This window comes from Telmatherina bonti (genome assembly GCF_933228915.1).
Source record: "Telmatherina bonti genome assembly, chromosome: 9".
NCBI classification, from domain to species: domain Eukaryota; kingdom Metazoa; phylum Chordata; class Actinopteri; order Atheriniformes; family Telmatherinidae; genus Telmatherina; species Telmatherina bonti.
The window spans coordinates 32,628,747-32,656,375 of record NC_136627.1 but is presented as its reverse complement, the minus strand read 5'-3'; the positions used below and the strand labels follow the sequence as shown (position 1 = coordinate 32,656,375).

At 42.4% G+C, this 27,629-nt stretch overlaps 4 protein-coding genes across 6 annotated transcripts; 3 read left to right on the top strand and 1 right to left on the bottom strand.

The window, feature by feature from the left end:
* Positions 1-160: 160 nt before the first annotated feature.
* On the top strand, positions 161-6,120 carry ehd2b (EH-domain containing 2b). 3 transcript variants are annotated; one of them, XM_079246707.1, is made up of 7 exons: positions 161-538; positions 1,651-2,113; positions 2,221-2,397; positions 3,366-3,463; positions 4,158-4,570; positions 4,665-4,829; positions 4,922-6,120. In XM_079246707.1, the coding sequence occupies exons 2-7, from the start codon at positions 1,893-1,895 to the stop codon at positions 5,468-5,470; spliced, it is 1,623 nt and encodes a 540-aa protein (XP_079102833.1). In that variant the 5' UTR covers positions 161-538; positions 1,651-1,892; the 3' UTR covers positions 5,471-6,120. The 3 variants fall into 3 exon arrangements, with proteins under 3 accessions (XP_079102833.1, XP_079102832.1, XP_079102831.1); XM_079246706.1 differs by having other exon boundaries at positions 3,366-3,472; XM_079246705.1 differs by having other exon boundaries at positions 3,366-3,481.
* A 4,615-nt stretch (positions 6,121-10,735) lies between these two features.
* Positions 10,736-13,214, bottom strand: nup88 (nucleoporin 88; the record flags this gene model as incomplete). Its single annotated transcript, XM_079246482.1, has 1 exon — positions 10,736-13,214. The coding sequence occupies one exon, from the start codon at positions 13,212-13,214 to the stop codon at positions 11,052-11,054; it is 2,163 nt and encodes a 720-aa protein (XP_079102608.1). The 3' UTR covers positions 10,736-11,051.
* A 3,051-nt stretch (positions 13,215-16,265) lies between these two features.
* psmd8 (proteasome 26S subunit, non-ATPase 8) lies at positions 16,266-20,608 on the top strand. Its single transcript, XM_079246491.1, has 7 exons — positions 16,266-16,394; positions 16,933-17,005; positions 17,101-17,203; positions 17,314-17,479; positions 18,767-18,867; positions 19,667-19,778; positions 19,892-20,608. Exons 1-7 carry the CDS (start codon positions 16,290-16,292, stop codon positions 20,027-20,029), a joined length of 798 nt encoding a protein of 265 aa, XP_079102617.1. The 5' UTR covers positions 16,266-16,289; the 3' UTR covers positions 20,030-20,608.
* Positions 20,609-24,419: 3,811 nt separating this feature from the next.
* spred3 (sprouty related EVH1 domain containing 3) lies at positions 24,420-26,546 on the top strand (the record flags this gene model as incomplete). The annotated part of the gene is made up of 5 exons (XM_079246058.1): positions 24,420-24,608; positions 24,774-24,942; positions 25,028-25,089; positions 25,176-25,334; positions 25,542-26,546. 5 exons carry the CDS (start codon positions 24,420-24,422, stop codon positions 26,544-26,546), a joined length of 1,584 nt encoding a protein of 527 aa, XP_079102184.1.
* Between the last annotated feature and the right edge of the window lie 1,083 nt (positions 26,547-27,629).

Below are 27,629 nucleotides of genomic sequence, written 5' to 3'. Positions count from 1 at the left end.
GGAGGAGGAAAGCATGAGGTCATATGACTTGGAAATATGTACAAAAATATTATGCAGCAAAAAAAGAAAAAGAAAAGCAACACCACCCAAATTATTTATTCACACACACACCCCCAGTCCAGGCTTACGCCCTCTGCCCACATCTCTGCTCATCCCTGTCCTGTGCAGTGTTAGTGCTGCCATCCCTGCAAGAGGAGCTCAGTTAAACCAAGAGAGAAAAGTCCGTGTCAGTGTGGTGCTAGGTGCACTCAGACTTCAGCATTTGCCTTTGTTTTCCTCCAGCAGGCAAAGCCGAGGACTCTTGCCAGATCCGGAGCTCATCTGAAATGTATTAAACCCTGTAGAAGAAGGATCCTCTGTACTCTAGCTGTGTTGATGCTCCACAGAGGGCTCCTATTTGCTGCCAGAGGTACACCCATACATGTAGCAGCGGCTCCTCCAACAGAAGCTTTTGTGTCCTTCAGTCAAAATATTTTCCAGACTCCAGAGGGCAAGAGGAGGAGATCACGGTGCTTCAAGAAGACTCCATAATAACTTGGTAAATCTTCCTTTTAAACTTTAAAAATAGCCAGAATGATCATTGCACTAAATCTTGTGGGGTTTTTTTTTTTTTGTTTTGCTTTTTGCAAATTAAAACACAGTTTTATTGTGATTGTGATAGAGCACAGTAAGCTCAGTGGTGCTCTGCTGAGGAAACTTAACACGTACGTTCAGTATTTTTCTATTTCTTCCCTGCTAATTAAAGTAAGATTCTTCTGATACTTGCTGGTTCTGTTGCTAAAACATGACTTTCTTTGACCCAAGTCCAAGCCTGCGTTGCAGTTGTGGTGTACAAACCCGCAAGGTATTTTCCACCATCCATTAAAACCAGAAGCTGATCCTCAGTCTTGAACTGAAGCCGTAACAGAATCTCTGATCTTCATCTCTATCGTATTAAGTTTTACAAAACTTTGGTAAATGAGTCACATTAAATGTCTGTGCAGGGTTCGCCATTTTGACAAGAACTCTTTCCACATTGGTCTTGTGACATGTTAGGACTGTGCTGCTTCTTCTCCTCTGGGCAGATTTTTTCTTTTTTAAGAGAAAAGCTCAGTTCAGACAGGATTTACAGGAGAAGATCTACACAGATTAAGTATCATCTGCTGACATGTAGCTCACCTTTCTGTCACACTGCTACTATAATCAGTTATGCCTTCAGTTCCTGCTCCAGTGATTCTGTTTATGCAGACGAGCTTAAAAAAAAGGAATTTTCAAGGGTTTAATCAGTTTTTCTATGTAAAGTTCATCTCTTAAAGTCTTTTCCTGACATGAACAAACCATGAATGTGTTTAATGTTCAGCTGAGAAGGGAATGAAGGGGGGAAGGAACGTCTTACTCATTTGACTGTAAAGAAATGAGCTGTGTAAATCCTCACGCAGGGCAGGGTTTGCAAGTTTTCCAAAGTGAACACCAACTTTTTCCAGGCGAGTACTGACAATGCTTGGCAGACTTCTGGTGTGCTGAGGTTTTCCCTTCAGATTCCACATCCTTACTCTAGATTCTGGCAGGCTTTGATCACCAGACAAAGATTTCTTCTGCAATGATAATTGGCTCTTATTTCATAACTTTTGCCTGCTTTTTTTTTTTTTTTTTTTATTGTAATCATTTCAGGGGCTAAAGGTTATCAGCTTAGAGAGTACTTTCAAGGAGATATTCCCGGCTTCAAACAAAGACTCGGCCCTATCATCCCCCCCGGTGCGTGCAGGAGAGGTGTCAAGGACAAGTGAGCAGTAAATACAGGAAACACCTGAAGGTTTTCCCTGATTCAGAGACGGGAAATACAGCTTCAGAAAACAGACATCACTGACAGTAATTTTGTACGAAGCTTGCAGCTATCTCATTTGTCAATAATAATGTCACGCTGGGGGAGAAAAAATGTGAAGAAGGCGCCTGAGGTGGTCCGCACCGTGACAGAGGGACTGAAGTCCTTGTACCGTAAGAAGCTGTTGCCTCTGGAGCAGTATTATGGTTTCCATGACTTCCACTCTCCCAGTCTGGAGGATGCAGATTTTGACAACAAACCCATGGTGCTGGTTGTGGGACAATACTCCACTGGAAAGACCACATTCATCAAGTAAGTCCCGGCTTTGCATCAGTCATTTTGTCGCTCTCACATTTTGTGCAGCTCCTAAAAATAAAGTACCGATTGTGATTGAACAAAAAGTTGTGTGTGACCGATAGGTATCTGCTGGAGCAAGACATTCCTGGGAGCAGGGTGGGACCCGAACCCACCACTGACTGCTTCACTGCCATCATGCACGGGGAAGTGGAGGGAGTTATCCCAGGAAATGCCCTCATTGTAGACCCCAACAAGCCCTTCCGCAAACTCAACCCATTTGGAAACACCTTCCTCAACAGGTGAGAGCAGGACTTTGTCTGAGTATGGTGTAATGTTTCCACTGAGGGTGCCAGTTCGATATCAGCACCAACAGAGTGAGTGAGAGAGCCTGAGGAGGGAAAACGGGGAAGAAAGTTTGCGGAAAGTGTTTTAGCTCTTTGGAATTTCAAGTGCTTGTGCCAAATTTCTGAGTGAGGAGGCACTTTCCTTATTTGTGGAAAAATGGAGAAAGGGAGCGATATCGCTGAAGAGGTTGATGAAAGCTAATGCTCTCAGACATGAACTGCAATGTACACAAGTTCAAAGACAAGGTCAAAGGGTCTTACAGGCCCTGGGGTCACAGACTTTTTAAAAACATCAAGTCAAATGTGAAGTTCTTTCCTCCCATGTTTACTGACTGGGCTGCCAAGTTCGTGTGCTTGTTTTTCCACTTTGTAAACCAAAGAAGCAGCTTAACGTTAAACTCTGCAGAACCATGACGATGGAGGCCAGAAGAAGAGATGAGAACATACAGTGCTCCTGTTAAATGGACGCTATCTGATCCATGTTTTCCAGCAGGGACCCTCTTTCCATCAGCAGGGTGTGTTTGTGAAGGCATTTGCGTCTCCTTTTTGCGTTGACTTCCTGTTCTGGAAGCCGGTGGGCTCGTTAGGCTCTTAAACCACAGGAAGCCGGGTTGTTGTTCTAAGCCACACATCGTTAGCAGGCCTTATTGTTTGATTCTGGCAGTAATGGTCATTTTCCTTTAGGAAGCCCAGAGCAGTGCGAGACCTGCTTGCACACAATGGCCTGCAGTGGGAGGGAGAGGGTGTACTGGGTTCTGCAAAAAAAAACAAACAAAAGAGTCCAGTATGCTCTTTAGCTTTTTTAGATCAAAGTTGCTCATTTTCACCTAATACAAGACATTTTTCGTCTTCATTGACAGTTTTTCAATCAAAAGCAACTTTTATGAGCTTTGATTTGACTTTCTTCCTCTTTTATAAACCAGATTCCAGTGTGCCCAGATGCCCAACCAGGTCCTGGAGAGCATCAGCATCATTGACACACCGGGCATCCTTTCAGGAGCCAAGCAGAGAGTGAGCCGAGGTGAGCGTGGTAAGAAAGGTGAGGAGAGGACATGGGAGGGTGGGCTCTGCAGAGACACATATCCATAATCATCAGCTCACAAACTCATCTCATTGGCACGCCTTGCTAACTCATGGGACCTGCTCGCTCTGTCACAATAACACTTGGCAGCAGGACAAGAAACATCTCAGCAGCACACAGAGCAGCCATAAAACCTCAATCAGGAACAGACGCAGTACCAAGTTGTGTTGGCCCATCTGGAGGAATTTGCTGTTGAGAAATGACTGCCATCATGATTTTCATCTCAGCCATTTTCTGTTTACCTCATATCCCCAAGTAACCCAATAATTAAATCAATCTGCATGAGCAACTAACGAGTTTAAAAGGTCAGTAAATATTTCCTCGTGTTTCTGTTGGTGCTAGTTATGTAGATAGTTTTCCTATTAATAGCCTAACATATGGCATGTTAGGCTATTTTTTGTGCTGTAAGGACAACATGTAAGTCTGCAAACCAGAAAAGAGATGATCATGCAGCTGGGATCTATTTCTTAAGCCTTGACGTGTATGAGTAGAGTTCTGATAAAAGAATATGAGTTGTGAAGGGTCTGTGTCTGTGTTGACCATCTTTCCTCTCTTGCCCTCCGTTTGTTTGGTGTGTTCTGCATGAGGAGGTTTACGGCTGTCGTATTTAGCTGTCTGCGTTCTGTTTAAACAGGTTACGACTTCCCAGCTGTGCTGCGCTGGTTTGCAGAGCGTGTGGACCGCATCATCCTGCTGTTCGATGCTCACAAACTGGAGATATCAGATGAGTTCTCCGAGGCCATCGGGGCCCTGAAAGGCAACGAGGACAAGCTGCGAGTGGTGCTCAACAAAGCCGACATGGTGGGCACCCAGCAGCTGATGAGAGTATACGGTGCACTGATGTGGTCCCTGGGGAAGGTATTTGGCACCCCGGAGGTTCTGCGTGTCTACATTGGTTCCTTCTGGTCTGAGCCGCTGATGGTTTCGGATAACCGTAAGCTGTTTGAGCTGGAGGAGGAGGATCTGTTCGCTGACATACAAAACCTTCCCCGCAACGCAGCTTTACGCAAGCTCAACGACCTGGTGAAGAGGGCACGCCTGGTCAGGGTGGGTGACTTAGTGCACACGCTTGACACATGTGGATGTGAAGGATTAATGACAGGATGGCGTTATTGTTGGTGTTGCTTTGTTTTGCTTCCAGGTCCATGCCCACATCATCAGCTACCTGAAGCAGGAAATGCCCTCCGTCTTCAGGAAAGACAACAAGAAGAAGAATCTGATCTATCAGCTGCCAGTTATTTTCTCCAAGATCCAGCTGCAGCACAACATCTCTCCTGGAGACTTTCCAGACTGTGCTAAGATGCAGGTTAGTCTGAATGACTGCTTTTCTCTACAGGGACATCCGAGTTAGTTTGGATTTGAACCGCTGGCTGACACTTTATTATTAAACTATTACAGGAACAACTAATGGCGCATGATTTCACCAAGTTCAAAACCTTGAAGCCAAATCTGATGGCAGCCCTGGATGAGCTGCTCGCCTCGGACATCGCCAAGCTGATGCCCCTCCTGCGTCAAGAGGAGCTGGAAGCAGGAGATCAGCCAGGCGTGCAGGGCGGTGCTTTCATGGGGACCCGAGCCGGACCCTTCATAGAGGGTGACCCCTTCGCTGAGGAGAATGGGGAAGGGTGTGAGGAGGAGGAGGACTGGGTTGTGACTAAAGACAAACCCAAATACGATGAAATCTTCTATAATCTCGCCCCCAACGAGGGGAAGCTGAGCGGGAACAAAGCTAAGGACTGGATGGTGAGCTCACGTCTGCCCAACTCGGTGCTGGGTCGCATCTGGAAGCTGTCAGATGTCGATCGCGATGGCATGCTGGATGATGAAGAGTTTGCTCTCGCCAGTCATCTCATTGAGGTCAAGCTGGAGGGTCACGGCTTGCCACCAGAGCTCCCAACACGTCTGATCCCCCCCTCTAAACGCAGGCAGAAGGGTTCTGATGCATAGACTTGCTAAAGAGTCTGCTGGCTGACACACTCATGCTACTGTTTGTATTTGCTCTTACCCCCCCAAAACCCCACATGAAAATATTGTATGTACAGCTTTTTCCTCTAAGACTTGCACGATAAAACTGTATTTAAGTGTGGTGTTTCTACAACCAAAGCTTCCTGCATTATGAAGCCATAAAATCTTCTTATTGGATCCTCAAATCTGCTTTAATGCAAACTTTTAAAAGTATATTTGCTTGTGTCGGCTGAGCAGAAGTGTGACACCATCCAAGTGAACAGTATTCAGCTGTATTTCAGAGTATACAAGCTAAACTAAGACTGGTTTATTAATCTTGGAGTTCATTTTCTCAGCGGAAATCTTGTTTAGAGTTTTTTATGCACAGTAGCAGCACAGATTTACTAACCTGAACGTATTTTGCTTTGATGCTTTTCACGCCACCGGTTCGTGCAAGCTTCACATACTATTTTTGTAACTGTTGCTGTTTTTTTAGTATGTGAAGGAGTGAAAGCTCACTTGCATAAAAGAACATTACAAGCTGAGGTTTATGTTTCACTTAGACTGAAAGACTGTCGTATTACTGACTACTGTACACAGCTCCACAGACTGTTTGTATGTTAACTATTGGTGAAAACAAATAAAGTTCCCTGACTGTGATCGGCCCTCTTTAACTTTTGTTTCTGTAACAATAAGAGTGTAAACAAACCCCAACTAAAAGCTTTGATTTAAGCCCCTCATTTCACATGATTCTTCTCTCTGTCTAGTTCACTCGGTCTCCTGGTGACAGACCAGATAAACAGTGACTCACACTGTCCCCTGCCAAGTCCCCATACCACCATTTTCTGAGGCTTTCTCCCTTCTCTCTCACTCTCTGCCTCTCTCTCTCTCACACACACACACACACACACACACACACACACACACACACACTGTTTAGTTCCGGTCTAGTCTTGCAGGCAGGTTCTTATAATCTCGCCTGTGCTTCTTGCTTTGGTGTAAACTCTGCAGCATGATCATGTCCGTCCCGTGCAGAGCTGTGTGTGCTTCTCTTAAGACTCTCAGGGTTTCCTTGTGAAGAGGCGGCTTCAACACCTCCTTGTTCCACTCCTCCATGGAAAGAAACATAAATGAGAAACAGAGGCAATCCAGCCCTTTCCTCCCTGCTCTCTGGCTTGCAGTGACTCACATGTGAAGAATGTGGTGGGTTGGCCCAGGAGTTATTAATATCTCCTTTCCTAGGGTCCGCTAAGTTTCCTCAGGATCTAAACACTGTAACTTGAAACAACATCCCCTTATTTGGAGGTTCCCTTAGCAGGACATGCTGAACAGAGAAAACACCCCAGAAAAGTGGAGGCAATGTGTGAAAAGAAATTCCCAAAACCATCCTATGACCTCATAGCTTCTTGTTTAAATATTTATTTCCAGTGTTTTTCCGTTTATTGTAAAGTCATAGCAAGCAACCCCATTTTAGAGAGCAGAGTAAAAAATCCCCATGGCAGCTTGAACAAAGCCTCCCTGTTACATAATTAGCTATGCTCGGTCATAAATCCCTTCTAATATTTGTTGCTCAGATCAAGATACAGCGGTGCCAAAGCAACAGGAATTAAAGCTGCAAGCAGGGTCAGATGTCAGCAGATAAAGCCCATCATCACCAGGGATCCCCAACAAGCACGCTTACTCAACAAAACCGGGGTCTCCTTATACGTCACTGAGCGTTCATGTGGGGAATTCCTCACAAGCAGACTTCAGATGGAAAGAAAAGGAAGAGCATCATCTTTGGAGAGGGGAGACATCTGGTGGAGGAAGATGGTGGACGTTCCAGTTTCCAGCTGCAGATGGCAGACTGCAGGAGCAGCTTCAGAAAAATAAAAGCAAAGCTGACTTGTTGCTGCAAACATTTCCTGTGTGACTCATCAGTTCAGCCTGATGAGATTTACTTATGCTGTCACAGATAACTTTAAAATGAGTTGCTAGGAGGAGCAAATGTGTCTAAAAACGTCATTTTCCTGGAAATTTGTGCTCTAATCTTACTGAAATGGTGAAAGTTCATGAAGTCAGAAGTCACTGTTTACAGCTCTGCTAAGTGAAATAGTAGCAGGATGAAGATGTTCTTCCTGTTTCAGCTTCTTGTCACTTTCTATTGATTAAATATGTTAAAATACATTTTTTTCTTGACTCATTTTGCTTATTGATTTAAGGGGAAAAAGAACATGTAAACATGAGTTGCTGTGCTGTTGTGGTGAGTTATGACTGAAGCTGTAAAAACATCAAGATTGAAGCAAAATACCAAACCGATTTTATTCACTGCAGCTTCTGAAAAATGGCAGAATAAAGAAAAACTGAGGTAAACTCCCTACGATGGACTGGCGAGCTGTCCAGGGTGTACCTGGCCATTCGCCCAAAGACTGTTGGGATAGGCTCCAGCTTACCAGCGACCCTGAATTGGATTAAGCGGTTTGGAAAATGAATGAATGAATAAATGAGGTGTGAAAAAAGAGCTAGGATAAATATTCAGTTGTCATTAATTACCAGCTTTTTGTTAATTGATTCACATCCTTATTCTGTGAAAACATATAGTTTTATTTACACTACTGACTGAAATGGGAAAATTGATTCGAAAAATTGAATATCTGGGTTTTTTTTTCACAATTTCAAAATTGATTTCTTTGTTGAAAAATTTGATCTTTTTTTTTGTTCAAATAAATAAAAATAATCCGTTATTAATTTTTTGTCATTTCTATTTTTTTTATTGATCTTTTTACGTGTCTTCTTGGTCATTATAGCAGAAGAATGGTGGTCTGACTACTGGGTTGTTTTTTTTTCTCATTGAAAATAGCAAAAAATTTGATTTTTTTTTTTTTTTTTTTTTTTTGTTCAAATAAATAAAAATAATCCGTTATTAATTTTTTGTCATTTCTATTTTTTTCATCGATCTTTTTACATGTCTTCTTGGTCATTATAGCAGCAGAATGATGGTCTGGCTACTGTGTTGTTGTTTTTTTCTCATTGAAATTAGCAAAAAATTTGATTTTTTTTTTTTTGTTCAAATAAATAAAAATAATCCGTTATTAATTTTTTGTCATTTCTATCTTTTTTCATCGATCTTTTTACGTGTCTTCTTGGTCATTATAGCAGCAGAATGATGGTCTGGCTACTGTGTTGTTGTTTTTTTCTCATTGAAATTAGCAAAAATTTGATTTTTTTTTTTTTTTTTGTTCAAATAAATAAAAATAATCCGTTATTAATTTTTTTGTCATTTCTATTTTTTTCATCGATCTTTTTACATGTCTTCTTGGTCATTATAGCAGCAGAATGATGGTCTGGCTACTGTGTTGTTGTTTTTTTCTCATTGAAATTAGCAAAAAAGTTTTCTACAGTTTTTTTTTTTGTTTTTGTTTTTAGTCAACAAAAATCAGCAATATTAAAGAATTGTGAGAACCGCAATTTAAATCTAATTGGGACAAAAGCATATCGTCACAGCCCTACTACTGACCACAATGTTTTGATGAATAAACCAGAGCAGTATGAGAGGTTGTGCTCAACTGGATACAGGGCTGTTTAACAAAAAGTATGAGATGATTGGAGAACACAAGTCAGATTGTATTTGCTTTGGGCACTGACCCTCAGTGGTCTCTGTTGGGGCCAAATGTTGCATTCACTGCATAATTGGAAAGTTATGATACATTAAAACCTTTCCTATATGATACCAACAACCTGTGTACTGGAGAAGACGTTCAGCAGGTTCTGGGGGGGAAAAAACCACTCTGGAAATGAAGAAAATACTGTAAAAAGAGGGTTTGAGAGAAATAAATTAGAACTACATTTAAATAACAAACATTACATTATCTGGAAACTGCAGTACAGATACTGGGATACAAGTAAAAATAGAGGATATAAGAATTAAAAGGCTTTATGACTACAAATTTCTTGGTGTGATGATCAACCACAAAAGATGCTGGAAATCACGTATGAAGTTCAGACAAAAATTACATAAATATTTCAGTTTTGACTAAATCTAAATAGTTTTTGGAGAAAAAAAAATAATTTCATATACTGTTTACTGATTGTGTCATATTTGAATGATTGTGTTGAGCTTTGAGAAAACATAAAAGTTTTCTACAACAGAAAAAAAATTAGACTTTTCTGCAAAGTTTGATACAGAGAACAAATAAATTTACTGTTCTGGAAGTAAAAAACAAAATTTAGGGATTTGATAGTATAAACTGCAATAATGTATATAAAAAATAAAGTAATAATAAAAAGATAATAATAATAAAATATAATAATAAATAATAATTAAAAAAAATAAAGTGTGTTCAGTGAGAGGCTTCTTCACGTCCGATGTAAAACTGAAAGAAACAGAAGATCATTTCTGCCAGCAGCCATCAGCCTCTGGAACAAGACCTCCTCAAGTTAATCATTATATACTACAATATTGTAATATTGTATTTCCCTGTGGGGATTAATAAAGTATTTTTCATTTCATAAAGCTAGAAATAATTTGGTATCTGACCAACTACACACGTTTTTACTTGTGAAGGGGGGTAAAACAGCCTGAGGGGAAAATAACATCTGAAGTGTAACAACTATGACAAGCATTTGCAGCACAGTATATTTAATAAAATAATGGAATAATCCAGGAAGAACTCAAAGCAAGCCCAAACATTACCCAGTTAAAAGATTCACAGAAATTTTATTTTAAAAAAAATGTAAGGAAAGTATATAAACCAATACAATTAAATATGTACATAAAGCTATACTTGTAAATATGTACATATAGGTATGTACGAGTATGCAGAAATATATATGTTTATAGGTATATGTATGTGTTTATGTACTGTATATAGGTGCAAATGCAGCTATGCGAGTATAAAAATACAAATACATGCCTATAGATATGCATACAGGATGTAGATGTCTAAATGTAGATGTTTCTTTCTTTTAAACTGAAAATCACAGGTTTAACGTAACACCTGTGGGGAAGATAAAATTATGATAAAGGAGTGCAGGAACATGAAGGTTTTGCTTCATTCTTTTCCTTTTCAGACTCTCCTGTAAGTTTTTACTTTCTGATCTGTTAACATGTTCAAAACACAGAAATAAGAATTAACGTATCTATGTACTACTTCTGTATCATAACATTTGCAAATGAGGATTGGTGTTCAAACATTTCTGCTGGTAAAATAAAATCTGAATTTACGTGTTTTAGCAAGAGTTTTTAAAACTTACTGGTTAATTAATAAACAAATAAAAACAGCTGCAGAAAACTGTTGTTTATTTTATTCCACACAAAATCAACAAACCCATGAAACATGGCTTGGTTTCACTCCTGCCTGTCTACACAGAGTCAAATCTACAACAGAAGCTAAACACTGCATTCTTTATAGGAAATTAAACATGTAGTTGTATCAAAAGTTATACTAGTGTCTGCTAAATACCTATCCATCCAAACACCCAGTCATCAAATGACAAATCCAATTAAAGATACAACACAGCGTCTTATTGTCACAAAACGCACGAGAAAACAAAAAGGAATTTGAAACATTTCTTCAGGAAAACATGTCAGGAGCACGAGAGGAGCTCAGAAACTGAAATGATTTTTGACGTCTTTGATCTGCTTCATCATGTCAGCGATTTGCTGTCCCTGCTCTCGCAGGACGTCCTGAACCACACTCTTCTGATGGGCGTTGAGTGAGACGGTTGTCTTGGACGTTGACATATCCTTGCCAACTTGTGTTTTCTGGTACTCCATCTTCATGTTCACCTGTCTGATGCAGTTGTTCAGGTGTTTAAGCTGATCACTGATGCTCTGCAGCTCCTTCTTCATATCCCTTTCACTGTTGGATAGGATGGGCAGCTGGTTTTGCAGGCTGCACAGAACCTTTTTAACTCTGTTCATAATGGTTTCCTGACGATACTTGGCATCTTCGTACCTGTCAGCCAACCTCTCCGCTGCCTCTCTTAAACTCTTCTTCTCCTCCCTGCACAGAGTCAGCTCCTCCAGCTGCTTGTTCTTCTGGCCCGTCAGGAGCTTCACTCTTCTTTGCATCTCCTCGCGAGCCATGTCCTGCTTCAAAATGTACTCTTCCCGGAAGACCTGCGTGGCTCTGCTCAGGAGCTGCAGACACTCCGGAGGAGGCGGGGATGTGTCCTTGTCCCCAGCCTTCAGAACAAGGGGATTGGTGGAGCTCCGTGCCAGGATGTTGCGAATGTGTTGCTCGAAGGAGTCGTCCGCCAGTCCACGCAGAGGCGAGCTGGCGAAGCCTGGGCCTGGGTGGGAGCACAGCAAGGGAGGGGATGGAGGGCGAATGGAGCTCAGCAACGGCAGAATGATGCAGTCGTAGGTGCCAGTGATGCAAATCATGGTTGCACCCAAGGAGAGGTCAGACACGATCAAAAATCCACAAATGGGAGACGACTGACTGGTCAGCAGGGGTCTTGTGCAAACTATGTGCTCCACAATGCAGCGCTTCTCAGCGGCCAGCTCCTGCAGACTGTCCTTATCCTCCTCGTCGGACTGGAGGAACTTCTGCAGCTTATTGACCCATATCAGCCCCACACTGTGGACTCCTGCTTCGTGGGTGCAGTGATACCGGTGCTGACACAGAGGGTCTCGATGCAGTCTGATCGGACAGGTGAAGTCAAACTCTTGAGGCTCCTCATCCTCTCCTGTGGCTACTTTGAGCGTGAGCTCAAGCTCGACACATTCAAACACATACAGGGCCGGTACAGCCTCTGCGCCTCGGATCCACTTCTCCACCGCCCTGGTCTCCTCTTCTTCTTCAGACTCCAGCACCACACAGTGATACAGCGTTCCCGTCTCTGTGGCGATGACCAGGATACTGGGAACACACGGCAAGCACAAGATGGCACAAGCATCATAGCCGTAGTTGTCCTCTGCAGCAGGATACATGGGGAGCGGTCCAGTGGGTTTACTTAAAGTCACGCTGTTGGAAAGGCTCGTGAAGCTCACGTAGGTCTCCCCATTTTCATAGAGGATGTACAGAGGGTAGACCAGCTGTTCTCTGAAGCACTGTGCTGCAAGCTGCCGAGGAGGAGGAGAGGACACTGGTCCAAAGTCAAACGCCACAGCTATTTCTCCAAGAGATGCTGCGTAGGATCTGGCAGGGGGGTGGACGCTGCTGTCATCCTCCGACTGCGACACCGGCAGGACTTTAGTCGGAGTTTGAGGCGATTTTAGGCTGTAAAACCTGATGGTGTTGTCGGATGTGAGCAGAACCACATGGGGGTCGTCGGTCTCGCTGGGGTACCAAGCCGCTTGCCGTAGTTTCACCGACGGAGAGCTGGTGAAGAAGCGCTCCGCCACCGGGAGGGTTTTGCAGTTTATTTCGTCCCGTCCGCCCTCAAACTCGGACCTCTTTCCCCACCGCTGAGGAAGCTCCAGAACCGACAAGCCCCGCGAGCCAACAAGCGCCACAAGGTGCTGCGTGGGGCTGAGCAGCACCTGACACACCTCAAACAGAGGAGGGTTGATGCACAACAACTTCTGGTACTTCCAGCTGCTTTCGTTTTCAGCGGAGTTCAAGTGTCTCAAGTTGGTCGTGTAAAACACGTGGTCTGCTTCGTCCCACACGAAAAAGTCCCCACCCAAACAAAACGTCAGGTTCTTACTGTTCCCCTTTTCATTTCCCTTGGACTCCAGATCTAGCTTATCCCGTATCGTTTTAAACATAGCATGGTTTGGTAAATCGTTCAGCCACTTTTCTTGCTCAAACGCCGCCATCTTGATCAACTGGCTGACGAGTCGCGGGCGGAACATAGACATAACATACATATACATCATATGATGTCTATGGAGTGAACCAGCGTCGCCGCCATATTGGATGGGTCTCCGCTTTCGAGTTTTGCTGCAGCGTCAACGTAGTTTCTATGGTTCTGTGTTTAGTTAGTTTTGCAGTTTATTTCTGCAAAACTAAATAATTTATTGTTTTATTTGTTTATTTTTTTATTAGTTTTATTATTAGTATTATTCATCATTGATAGAGGAAAACAAAAACAACCCTCGGTTTCTTTTCAGCACTGTAGCTAGGCTTACTAGGAGCCGGAGCGCTGTGGAGCCATGTATTCCTTTCTCACTTAGCTGTGATGATTTCATGTATTTTTTCAGGAATAAAATTGACACTATTAGAGATCAAATTCACAATACTCTTCCTTCTACCTATAATGTTGAGCCTGTTGTGGTCTCCGAAGCATCCTTAGAACCAGGATCTGACTTGTGTCTAAATAGTTTCTGTCCTGTCCAACCCTCTGAATTAACTAAAATAATAGCTTCATCTAAACCATCCACCTGTATCTTAGACCCTCTCCCAACGAGCCTCTTTAAGGACATTTTCCCTTTAATTGATACATCACTACTAAATCTTATCAATATGTCTTTAGTGACAGGATATGTACCACAATCATTTAAAACTGCTGTAATCAAGCCTTTACTTAAAAAGCAATCTCTGGATCCAGAGGTGATAGCAAATTATAGACCTATATCTAACCTCCCGTTTATGTCCAAAATTCTGGAGAAAATAGTTTCAGCTCAGCTACATGCCCACCTGAGCAGAAATAATTTATGCGAGGAGTTTCAGTCAGGATTTAGAGCTCATCATAGTACTGAGACAGCATTGGTGAAAGTTACTAATGACCTTCTTATGGCCTCAGACAAAGGACTTGTGTCCGTACTTATCTTGCTTGATCTTAGTGCTGCATTTGATACAGTCGATCACAACATTCTGTTACAAAGACTAGAACAGGTGATTGGAATTACAGGTACAGCGTTAAGCTGGTTTAAATCATATTTATCTGATAGACTTCAGTTTGTTCATGTAAATGACAAGTCCTCCTCCCAAACTACAGTAAGTCATGGAGTTCCTCAAGGTTCTGTACTTGGACCAATACTCTTCACGCTATATATGCTCCCTTTAGGCAAAATTATTAGACAGCATGGAATAAACTTTCATTGTTATGAAGATGATACTCAACTATACTTATCCTTTAAACCAGATGAAACAAATCAGCCCAATAGGCTCATAGACATAAAGACTTGGATGTCTAGAAATTTTCTCCTCTTAAACTCAGATAAGACTGAAGTAATTCTCGTTGGATCTGAAAAACTCAGAGCTAAATTTTCCGTTTTTGTAATGAACCTGGATGGCATTACTTTAGCTTCCAGTGCTACAGTGAGAAACCTTGGAGTAATATTTGACCCTGACCTGTCCTTTGGCCCACATATTAAGCAGGTTACTAAAACAGCCTTCTTTCATTTACGTAATATAGCCAAAATTAGGGACATTCTGTCTCGGAGTGATGCAGAAAAACTGGTTCACGCTTTTGTTACTTCGAGACTAGATTACTGTAACTCTCTATTACTGGGCTGTCCTAAATATGCCCTGAAAAGCCTTCAGCTGATCCAGAATTCTGCAGCCAGAGTCCTGACCAGAACCAGCATGAGAGATCATATTTCTCCAGTTTTAGCCTCTCTTCATTGGCTGCCTGTTGAATCTAGAATAGAATTTAAAATCCTTCTCCTTACATATAAAGCCCTCCACAACCAGGCACCACTATATATCAAAGACCTCATTGTTCCTTATATACCAAGCAGAGTACTTCGTTCGCAGACTGCAGGCTTACTTGTGGTTCCTAGAGTCTCAAAGAGCCGAGCAGGAGGCAGAGCCTTTGGTTATCAGGCCCCTCTCTTATGGAATAAGCTCCCAGTTAGTGTTAGGGAAGCAGACACCCTCCCCACCTTTAAGACTAGGCTGAAGACTTATCTTTTTGATAAGTCCTATAGCTAGGGACGGTTAGCATCCCTTGGTTATGCTGCTATAGGTTTAGACTGCTGAGGGACATTTCCTGATACACTGAGCTTCTTTCTTTTTCTCTTTATCTCTTTCTTTTACCCCCCCCCATAACAGTGTTGCATCATTAACATGTATGTCTCCTGTCTCAGCAGGTCTCCCTGGCCGGGAGTAGCAGTTCCTGTTGTCTGTTGTCTTTCTGTCCTCTTCCCCCCACACAGCAGAGGCAGATGGCTGCCTGTCCTGAGCCGGGTTCTGCCAGAGGTTTCCTTCCTGTTAAAAGGGAGTTTTTTCCTTCCCACTGTTGCCAGTGTGCTTGCTCAGGATGGGAGATTGAGTTGGACTCAACTCAATCTGTTGGTTTCCTTATATAGGCTGTTATGAATTGGCCTTCATTATGTTTTCCCCTCTGTCTGTAAAGCGTCTTGAGATGGCATTGCCGTGATTTGACGCTATATAAATAAAGTTGAATTGAATTGAATTGAATTGAATTAGTTTCTGTGACGACATGTTTTTGTTCTGATTCCGATTTTTTTGGGTGCTGATTCGATTTAATATGTGATTCTCATAGTTCTCTGATATTGCTTTTTTCTTTTTTAGATTAAAAATAAACAAATGTATAAAACTTGTTTTTTGTTAGTCATTTTTATTCATTTCAATGAGGAAAAAACAACACAGTAGCCAGATCATCATTCTGCTGCTATGATGCCCAAGAAGACAAGTAAAAAGATCAATAAAAACAATGAAAATGACAAATATTTATAGTGGATTCATTTAATTTTTTTTTTTTTTTTAAAAATTTAACAAAAAAAAAAAAAATCGATTTTAAAATTGTGAAGAAAAAAAAAGTCCTGATTTTCAATTTTTCGATACCATCCAAGATGGCAGCGTGAGGCGATGCAGCGTCTATGTATATGATGTCTATGGAAGGAACCCACGACAATGCGAACGTTTTACGACAGCCGTTTTTACCGTATTCCGGTGGCCGGTGTCGTACATTTTGCAGATTCACCATGGCGTTGAAAGAGACTGCGGGGCTCTACGAAACACTCAAAGGAGAGTGGAATAAGAAAAACCCAAACCTGAACAAATGTGGGGAACTTCTTAGCAAGCTGAAGGTAGAATAATATGATCAATTTTTGTTTTTGCTTAACGAGTTAAATAAGATAATTCTCCCCCCCCCCCCCTCCCTTTTTTTTAAGAAGCTATTAGCCAACGAAGCTAATGTTGCTAACTGGCTAATGTTGTGTAGCTTCTGTTTACCTAAGATCAACTTCTGAAAACGTTTTAAATTTTTGCAATAGCAGGAGGTTTTTTTTTCTATTTACACGCTATTTGTCCAATTTTTATATATAGGTTTTCATATTCACTTTATTATTTATTTTACAACAGTCTAGGAAACAACAAATCGGGTAATGATGCTAACAGCTTAGCCTGGTAAAAAACACGAACCTAAGCAAAACATCTGGACAAAAAACTGTCAAACCATTTATTATTTCCTTTTAATGTTAATGCAGTTTTGTCATGTTTTATTTTAATCTGATTTGAGTATACGGTTAATTAAGAAAACTCAATCTGCTGATTAACTTTTGACTCTCATAAACACAACTTTTCTTCTTTTAAAAAAAAAAAAAAAAAAAAAAAAAAAAAAAAAAGGTTTCTCTACTTGAGCTGAATTTCTTACCTACTGGTGGACCTGCACTCACCAAACAGCAGCTCATTTTAGCTCGTGAGTATGAAGAAATCAGCTCAAACTCTTCAGAGTTTTGGCTTTTGATCAAATAATTTGATTTTCCCTAACACGACTTTGTGCCTTTGTTTCAGGTGATGTTCTTGAGATAGGAGCACTTTGGAGTATCCTCAAAAAGGACATCCCATCCTTTGAGAGATACATGGCTCAGCTGAAATGTTACTACTTTGATTACAAGTAATGCCTCATTTGACTCTTTTGTGTCATGATAGTTTGTTCCACATTGCTGGCTTGATTACTCTAACACTACTTCTTTCGATTTTTCTTTTTTATGATTTGTCTTAAAGGGATGAACTGCCAGAAGCTGCCTACATGCATCAGTTACTTGGACTGAACCTGCTCTTCCTGCTCTCACAGAACCGTCTGTCTGAGTTTCATACAGAACTTGAGAGACTGAGTGCACGAGATATTCAGACCAACGTATACATCAGGCATCCAGTCTCTTTAGAGCAGGTGCTTATGGAAAAAACACATGGGGGCATTCACATCAGGAGAGTCCGCTAGACTTGGTCCGATTGGGAACTCAGCTCAGTAGTAGTGGGCTATATCCATGCGGACTGGGATAGCTAGACGAGCCAAACCATTGGAATAATATGTCACCATTCCCACCAAAGGTGGAGATGAACTACTATTTAGCAAAAGAAAAGACAAGACCCGTATCAAATCAAACTTTATTTATAAAGCACTTTTTCTACAATAAAATGCAACACAAAGTGTTTTACATGATATAAAAACACAACAAAGAAAAGAAGAAAACTATTATTTCCTCCACTTGTAAGCTAAACATGGAGACAAAACTATCACTGTTTTGGGTTTTTATGTTGTCTTACACACATATACTGTAGAAATACTCTGCAACAATGACCGCAGTATGAACAACAGACGAAGCAGAAGATTCTTAATGCCATTGCTATATATTTACCCACAATGCAGTGCTACTCCAAATGCAGGTTGTGACTTTCTTTGTCGTCCACTTCCCATATTGGGTCCACGTGAAGCAGGCCGAGACCTTGAGGGCGGGCCGTGTCTCGTTTGGCGCGTTCACATTTCTCAAAACAAAACAGACTTTCTGAGCAAACGGACTGGGATTAGAATCAAAGCAGCTGACGTGAATGTGCCCTAAAACATTCAGTTAATCTGGAGTGAACTTTGATATTATGGTTCCTTCAATTTGCTTTCCCTGATTGTTTGCCTTAAATGAACCTTTAAGCACCTTTAAGTTAAAATGTAGAAATTTTAATTCCTTTTAAGAAAATAGTTCGCATGTTGTCACAGACTGTTTACATTCCTGACTAATGCTATTTTTAACTCCTTCCCTGAAATGTTCTGAACGTGATATGGAGGCACTAAATGTAAGCATGCAGATGTCTGGGACATCCTTCACGTGGGGATTACCCAACCAGCTGTTCATCTTTTGCACTATGCCCTGCCTTCTGAAACTTTTCCAGATGTGTAAAAGCATTATATTGCTGTCGCTTTGCCCGCATTATATCTAGTGTTGGCAACACGTGTATGAATGTGAATGATGTGTGGTGGTGGACGGAGAGGCAGGCAGACTGTCTGTCCCTCGTCAGACAGACTGATCGTCTGTCAGTCTGCCCCAGAACAGCTGTGGCTGTATTTTTAATTTGCTACCATCACCATGAATAATTGATTAAGTGTTTAATTATTTTTAGGAGTATTGTTTAATGAAAATATTTTTATTCTGTTTTGTTTATAATCCTCTTGTCTCTGTTTCAGTACTTGATGGAGGGAAGCTACAACAAGGTATTCCTCGCCAAGGGCAACATCCCAGCAGAGAGCTACACCTTTTTTATTGATATTCTGCTTGACACAATTCGGTAAGGATCAATAAACTGAAGTTTCACTACTGTCATTTCTACAATCGTCTCCTAAAGTCTTTGTGGATTTTTGATTACTTGTTAAAATAAATGTATTCAGGTGTAAAAGAAAATATTTATTGTAAATACGTGGTAAATAACTGATGAATGCCAGTGTCAAAGCAAATGAAAATCATTTGTCATGTTTACAGTCAGCAGTGAAAACTTAATGAGACATGCTCAGTCAGGTAGTCGTACATAAACTATTTGTTATTTCAACACCTGTTTTCAATAAAACATCCTTTAGATATAAAGATACATATATAGACCTTGCCTTGTTGGCAGCTAGGAAATGTATAACTTTGTTGCAGAAAGAACCTAAACCCCCAGTATTAGCGCATTTGTGGAATAAGCTCTCAAGCTATCTTACACTTGACACGATTTACTATAAGAATAAAGGCAGATCCACAGAAATTTTTAAAATTTGGCAATCTCATCTAGAATTTGATTTTAAGACTTTTTCTAAAGCCAATCTAAGGCATGGTGTTAATACTTAGACTTGTGTGCAATGTGATGTTTTTGTCTGTTTTTGTTTCTTTTATTTTGTCATTTGTTTGACTGGCGGAGTGAAGATGTATGACATTTTGTGTATCGTTTATTTATAACCCTCTTGTGACAAAAAAAAAAAAAAAAAACCCCAAAACATCCTTTAAATATATGACCTGACCCTTCTCACTCCCCTCATTTTCAGTTTCTTTTATGATTACTTAAGCTAGATCTGTGATCCGTTTGATTTTGTTTTTTTCTTTTTTTTTCCCAGTGACGAGATCGCAGGTTGCATAGAGAAAGCGTATGAGCAGATTCAGTTCAGCGAAGCGACCAGGGTGCTTTTCTTCAGCTCTCCAAAGAAAATGACGGAGTATGCAAAGAAGGTTTGTGCGTCCTCATTCTAAATAAAATAACACTAACATTGCAGGGTTAGCAGGAGGCTAACTAATATGGTTCTCTTGATTAGATATTAATAATTTGTCTTATTTCATTCCAGAGAGGCTGGACTCAGAGCCCAGATGGATATTACTCTTTTTCCAGTCAGCAGCAGCGGACAGAAGAAGTGACCATTCCCTCCACGGAGTTGGCACAACAGGTCATCGAATACGCACGACAGCTGGAAATGATTGTGTAATCCGCCTCCAGGAACACTCAGCCGTGTACAGACACACTCAGACAAACACGACACTGATCCAGAACACATCCCGTCAGCTGAAACACTTTTACTGACGGATATGACTTCATTTATTGCCAAAGTGGTTGATTTATTTCCAAAACATAAAAAATGTATCAATATTTTCCTAAATGTATCTGGAAGTCTTTGTGTCTGGGATGTTGCTTTTATTTTGAAACCACGCTGGAAGCTTCACACTGCTCAGAGTCGTGTCGCCCCCCCGGTCTCTGTTGTGAAGACATTTGAGGGCTTCAGTGTTCAACAATAAAATGAACGTGTTATGAGTCAGAAAACTACATCTCAGACCTTTTTGAAAGCCGTGTGTCTTCAGGCACCACAACCCACCGTAGATTCGGACAAGCTATTTGACTAAATCTATAGATTTGTAGTTTTATCTTTAAATCTTACAGTTACATGGGCTTGCCTTGTATACACAAAAAACTCCCAATTCCTTGTTTTGTAAAATTCTCATCTTCCCCGTGATTGTTATTCACTCATTGATACAAATCTTTGTCTGAAATAAAAAAGATTAATAAAAAAAAAATGGGGCTGCATTTCTTTTCATTCATAATTCCAGCAATGATTTTTGGAAGCGTAAAAATAATATAAATTTGATTGGGTTAAACATGTCTGATCATGTGTCAGCGTAGGTGACGAAGGGGCGACACCTGTTGCTCTACTTTTAATCCTGGCAACGTTAGTAGATGCACGTTTTAGTTTAGATTTACTGTTTAATTCAGAAAAAATGAAAAAGTGTCTGAACTACGCCCCTCTCTGCTCTTCCAACACATCGGACTCCAATCAGTGGCTCCTTAACAAGCTGATGCAGAAGATGACAGGATGTTGGACAACCTTGTCATTTCAATAAAGTGCGTTGGATCCAGGAACACCCCCCCCCCCCCACCAACCTCCCAGTGAGGATTGATTAATCGTGTGATATATCAAATGCATCATCTTGCAGCCATCTCCTAAATATAAGGCTGAAAAATGGTCATAATCATGGATTCGGTTTCATGCTGGGACAGTCAGCTTCTGTTGTGGAGAAAATGCCAAGTAAAGATTTTTAATGTGACCTCTGTGCTAACTAGTGTTTTTGTGTTACTTGGTTGAAAATAAAGGCGCTGATTTCTCAGATTTTATTGCTGCTTTAAAGCTCGGCGTGCTGGTAAAAAAACAAAACAAAACAAATTTAGTTGATAAATGTATTTTTCACAGTTACCTGACCTCCAGCAGAGAACCACCGGACAACTTGTTTGTGACCCCCCCCCCCCCCCCCCCCCCCCCCCCCCTCCCCACCTGATGGCAGGACACCAGAGACTGTTTCTGTTTTGTGGACTCATGAAAAAGATTAAACATAAAAACAGGAGCTCAGCTTTGAGACACCGTTTCTGAGTAACAGGGAAGCAAATGTGACATTGTGGTTCATGTTTCCTTCACATCTTCACATGTGGCTTTTATCTTCATGTCAGGTTCATCCTCCAATTTCTTTCTTTTCGTCATGTTGCCTCCATGAATCTGAATACTCATAATAATATGCTTTAACTAAACTATCAAATGTTTAAGTGGTAAAATGAAGACTGAACTTTTTTCAGATTGATTGTTACCAATATCCCAGTTGAGAGCAGAACCAGATGTTTTAAAATGTGCCATCAGTCCAGGAACTGGTGTACATTTACGTCCACATATTCTCAATGGACTGGTTCTGACATTAAAGCCAGAGTAATCAGCTGTGTGATAGGCATATTGTATTTTACTAGCATAAGCAGCTCACCTCACCAGTAACAACATAGATGAATAAAATAAATGAATGCATGTACTTCTGCCGTAAGTTTTGCTTCTAGCTTTCAGATAAAGGACTTGTGGGAACCCCAGTAAGTCTACTTTTATTTAAGATAAAGCAGACAACGTTCAGGAAAAAATGAAACTATTCTTTCTTAGCTGTGCATCTTCAAATACTGGAAGCATGCAAACACCAGGTGGGTTTAACAACCTAAAAACAAATCAATGTAAAATTGAAACTAACCTGAGTGCGTAGTGCGCAGCCGCAGTAGATAGCGCACCATTGAAGGCGTTTTGACACCAGTTGCTGTCCATGGTGCTGAAAACAACCCCGTCACTGATAGAAACGGACGTTTTCTTATTTTTCACCCTTATATTATTGTCAATTTAAATATGTTACCCTTTAATATGAAATTTGGAAGTAAAACTATTTTTGTGATGGAAAAAAACAAACACAAAAAAATAAGAGTATGTGATATAAAAGTAAAAAATAAGGGGCATCTTCAGAGCCAAAAAATATTTTCTACCTTTCCATGAAAAGGATCCCCCGATAATTATCAGGGGATCAAGCAGAGGTCATTGATGGTTTAGCAGCTTTTTCATTCACCACCCACACCAGCTCAGGGTTACATTGACAAATCCTATGGCCCACCTAAAGCCGCGATGCTGTCAATGATTAGTGCGGATGTGCTGGCACAGGGCAGGTAGAGTGAGAGAATAAGAGAGGGAGTGATAGGGACGGAGGGGGGGTGGGAGGGAAGGAGAGAGAGAGGGAGGATGCTGCCAGCGGAAAATGGCTGCTGCAACCTCAAGCCTATCCTGATACACCGAAACGACATCAAGGTGGAGAGAGAGAGAGACGGAGGAAGAGAGAGGAAGATTAGGAAAATGAGAGCAGATGGAGAGAGAATGTGAGCGAGTCTGAGTGTTTCCTGAAAGGAGGATAAAAGAGGGAGAGAGGAGACCCTGGGGTGGGCTGCTGCAAGCGGCGGGCAACATCGAGCCATGGAGGGCGAGTAAGTCCTTACATTTTCATTTTTGTACATATATATATATTCAGCAATCTGCCAAAAAGAGGATAGAAAGGTTGCCACCACCATTACTGTTACACAAATCCAGTAACATGGACTGTCATCCCAGTCGGTGTTCCACAGTTTAGCGGGCTGCCTGAGAATAAAAACACCATTACGTAGTCTTGAATCAACAGCATACACCCCATTTCTGAGATATCCATGCCAATGTGGGATAAATGTAAAAGCCACATCCAGGTGGAGCTGAGCTTCTAGATGACGGACACACAGCACGCGCACACAGATGGGAAAATGAACAGGGATGTAAAATAATGATGATTCAAATAAAATAAAATAAAATAAACATCTAGAAGAGTGCAACAAATCAAGATGCGTGGTTTGCGTTTGGCAAAAACAATCCCGGAATCAGTGAGTGTGTAAAATGTGTTTAGGAGGGAGAAAAAAAGGCGAAATGTGGCGAGTTTTAGGCCAACATCGCGTCATTCAAGACAAGGCTACAGTCAGACGAGGGAGGGATGGAGGCGTTGTGATTTTTATCAACGTGTCTCGGGGTTTCATTATGATTTTTAAAGCCAAACTTTATGAATGAAATGTGATTTTTTTCTCTCCCTCTCTCGCTCTCCCTCATCCTCACCCCTCCTCTCTTTCTTCCCTTTTCTAATCGGCCCCTCCCCCCATCTTTCGTTTCCTCACCATCTTCTCACCCACTCGGTTTTTTTTTCATTTTTCTTTTTTCTTCCTTCACCCTTTTCCTCACCCTCCTCCTTCTCTACGTGCGATTACATTTTATTTCGTCCTTTTTGCATTTTTTCCGGCGACAAACGTCTCGAGCGATGCTGAGACGAATCCAGTCTCCCTCCGTCCCATTCATAAAAAATATAACAGCTAATATCTGCTATGTTAATGAGTGCGTGCAGCAGGGGCGGAATGGATGGAGGAGGACAAGAACTGCAACAATTAAAATGCATTTTTATTGAGAAAAGAAGCAAATAAACGCTGCGCTACGTGCACATGTCGAGCTGAATTATTCAGCCGAATGGCCAGTGCACTTTATTTATTTATTTATTCTTTTTTTTTTTTCTTCTTCTTCAAGAATGCCAGCCAAGGCCTCTGATGGCGAATGGGTGCGTTCATTGATACGTCTATGTGGGAAACACTCATTCTTCCTCCTCCTCCCATTTCTCTCCTGGATTTATTTCTATCTGTTTATTCCTCAACTCTCATATGTTGATTTGTTGATCTTTTTGAAAAGATTAAATGGTGTAATAATAATAATAATAATTTATAGCTACATGGCGTCAGATTTATGTTTGTCACGTGAGAAATGGCCTAAACTCTTCCAGTATGGTGGGATTTCTGAGCTGTCATGTTGCACCAAGCTGTCAGCTTTTCTTTGTGTGGATTTCATCACGCGGATATCTTTCATTCACGCAAATAATCCGTTTATTTTTTCCATTAAAAAAAACAAACAAACTGATATTTTGATTGCATCTGAAGCAGGTGACGCTGGTAAATCTTGATTTACATCTTCTGGGCCTTGCATGACTCTTGGTTTCGCTGACAGTGTGCGTGTTCGTGCCGTGGTGATGACACGTGACGACTCCAGTGGCGGTTGGGTGCCCCTTGGTGGTGGAGGTCTCAGTCATGTGGTCATATGTAAGGGGCGGAGTCACGACGCCAGGGGGCGGAGAGAGTACATCATACGTGGAGAAAGACTGCGAGATCGAGCAGTGAGTGTGTGCGTGTGTTCTGGCTGTCTTTGGTGCCACGTTGCTTGTCAACACCACCTAAAGACTGTTAGTTATGTGCTGTGTGGGGGGGTGGGTGGGGTTATTGTTACAGGAGATGTCACATCTTGGTTGTTTGACCTCTGATGTTGCTGTTTGTGTGGGTAGCCGGTGTTGGAGTGTGCAGTGCAGAGAGGCTTGGTGTACAACAAGGTGAATCCCATCTTCCATCACTGGCGAGTAGAAGACAGAAAGTTTGGCCTTACGTTCCAGAGTCCTGCTGATGCCATCTCCTTCGAGAAGGGGCTGCAGACTGTCATAGACAAGCTTGACAGAGGTAGACATATCCAACCCTCACATTCATTTAATTAGCCGGTTAAAACTGCTTGTAGGAGATTTAAATCTCGTTTTATGTCACCAAGGCTCTGACTCGCCGTCGTCCTCCACTCCAGAAGAAGCAGACACTGAGGATGATGGACAAGCTGTGAGCATCCGATTGGTTTGAGCTTTTATTCTTGCAGTTCTGGGGGGCGGGTTTGACCTGTGGGGGTGACCTTCATCCTCTGTCAGTCCCATACAGGAAGCGAGTCTTCATCCAACAGCAGAAAGGAGATGCTTCCCAAACCCATCACCATAGTGACAAGTGAGTCTTCGTCTACATGTTTCGTGCGGCCGGAGGAGTTTAGCTTTGGATCCAGCCATGCTGTCACCACTCACACACCTGCTCAGGTAGCACAACACCCTCTTCTCCTTTGTCCTTTCACAGCGACCCAGCAGACATGTCCCCAAAAGGAGTCTGATTTGACCCTTCGGTGCACATCTCCAGCAACGTAATGGGCGAACATCTTAGGGAATGTTTAATGAAAGCCATCTGTGACCGCTGCCACAGTACACGCTGTTCCTGACTCACTGTGTAATCCTACACCCTCTTCACAGATCCACACCAGGCCCGGACAGCACCAGCTCTCACAAATGACGACTGTGTTGAATCCCCCGGCGCCGCCGCCCCCTCCTCCTGCTCCACCTACTCCTCCTGTTGGACCCCCAGCCTCATCACCCCTGTCCCCCCTGTCACCCACCATTTCGCTGCTAGAGGAGGGAGACCTGCACAGTGTGGACCCTTGCAAAGATCTGTGGGGCTCTCGAGGTTATGAGGATTACAGACGTGCGGGGGCCACGAGGACTATGGTTGGGGGGCTGACAGGCGGCGTGGTTGTTGGCGGTGGAGGAAGTCTGCAGGACAAGTCAGAGCTGTGTGTGGTTCGCTTCGAGAAGGAGCTGGCGGGTATGGGGACGACGGGCTGCGAGGTGACTGTGAGCCTGGACAGTAAAGCCTCCCAGCGTCTGTCCTCATCATCGCCCACCTGTATGTCCATGCCCAACGCCGTGTCAGGAGTGTCCTCAGGTGCCGGCTCACCCCAGGAGACGGGCAAAGGCTCGCCGTCTCCCTGCTGCATCCACACCTCAATGGCCACGCCTCGGTCCTGGACTTGTAAGCGAGGAGGAGGGGCCAGCAGCAGTGGTGACCCGGGGGTAATCTCACCTGATGACGACAGTTCCTGCCCTCAGGCTTCTTCTTCATGCTCATCTCGCTGTATGTACTGCCGCTCTGTTTTCAGCGCTTCGAAGAATGGGCGGGGCCGCTGCAGAGACGCCCCGGACCCGGCCCTGCACTGCCTGCGCCAGTGGACCTGTGTGTGGTGTGCAGAAAGTCTGCTCTACCACTGCATGTCGGACTCTGAGGGGGAGTTCTGGGAGCCTTGTTCGTGTGATGACTCTTTGGGGGGCCACCCGCACCCCCTTTGCTGTGCCCGCTGGTTGGCCCTCCTGGCCCTGTCACTCTTCGTGCCCTGCATGTGCTGCTATCTGCCTTTGCGCGCCTGCCTGCGATGTGGGGAGAGGTGTGGCTGCTGTGGGGGAAAGCACAAAGCGGTCCGATGAGGCCAGGCTAGGGGGTGAGAGGGGTTCCCCGGACCGGTGGGGGGTGGGTTTGGACGTTGAGAGACGAAAGCATCTGTAGTGAAGTAGAAGGTGGCAATAAGTGGGTGGAAGAGATCTCTCAGCCGACCCAGACCTCTGATGTGGCCCTCCAAAGCCCCAACGCCTTCCACTGCATCGAGCTCTTTGTCTTTTCAACCTGGGGCCTTCCTCTCTGGTCCACGCCTGCTGCAGGTGTGCTGCTCTCAGACCAGGCTCTGTGGGGGTCAGCTGCTGGATTTACTGAGGGATGGCTCATCTAGAGTTAGCTGTCAGAGACGATCACAGAAAGATGGTGGCAGAGGCAACAACGATGTGTACACTGTTTCAAATGTCCGTTTGTTTTTTTTTGTTTTTTTTTATTTATTTAGAGAGAAAATTGAAAAGAAAAAAAAAGGAAAAAAAAATATGTTTATATATATGATTGTTATAATTTAATTGGTATATTTTATTAAATGTAAAACACATTGACAGAATCCCCAAATGGCACACACACACACCCACGTAGTCACAGACATGAAATCTTGGGGAGATTATTTGTTTCATGTTGGCCTGTTTGTCAGTCAGATGAACAGACGTCACCATTTACCTCTAATTTTACCTCAGATGTTCCTCGAAGGCTGGCTTTGGAAGGAAACAGAGGGGAGGAAAGGTTGGCTTGGCGTGAGCGAGCACAAGCGTGTGCAATCTTTAAGAAAAGCATCTGAGACCAAAAGTACCACAGTGAGAGAGAGGTTATCAAATGCAGAGACAATTATCATTAAGGGAAGTTGCAATGACAACCACAAAGACTTAAAAGTCACATTGTGACTCATTATGGCCCCTCGTAACCAAACTTAATTATGTTTCCTGGAAAAAAAAAAAAAAAGAGAGAATGTGTGTCCGTTAGTAAACACTTTCACTTTGCACATCTTTCCTCCATTTTTTCATGTATTCTTAATACTAATCATAAAAAAACATCACATGCCACCACTGTACTTGATGAATCAGACAAGGTGCTTAAAACTGAGGCCTCTGAGCGAGTCTATTCAACCTAATCTACACAAT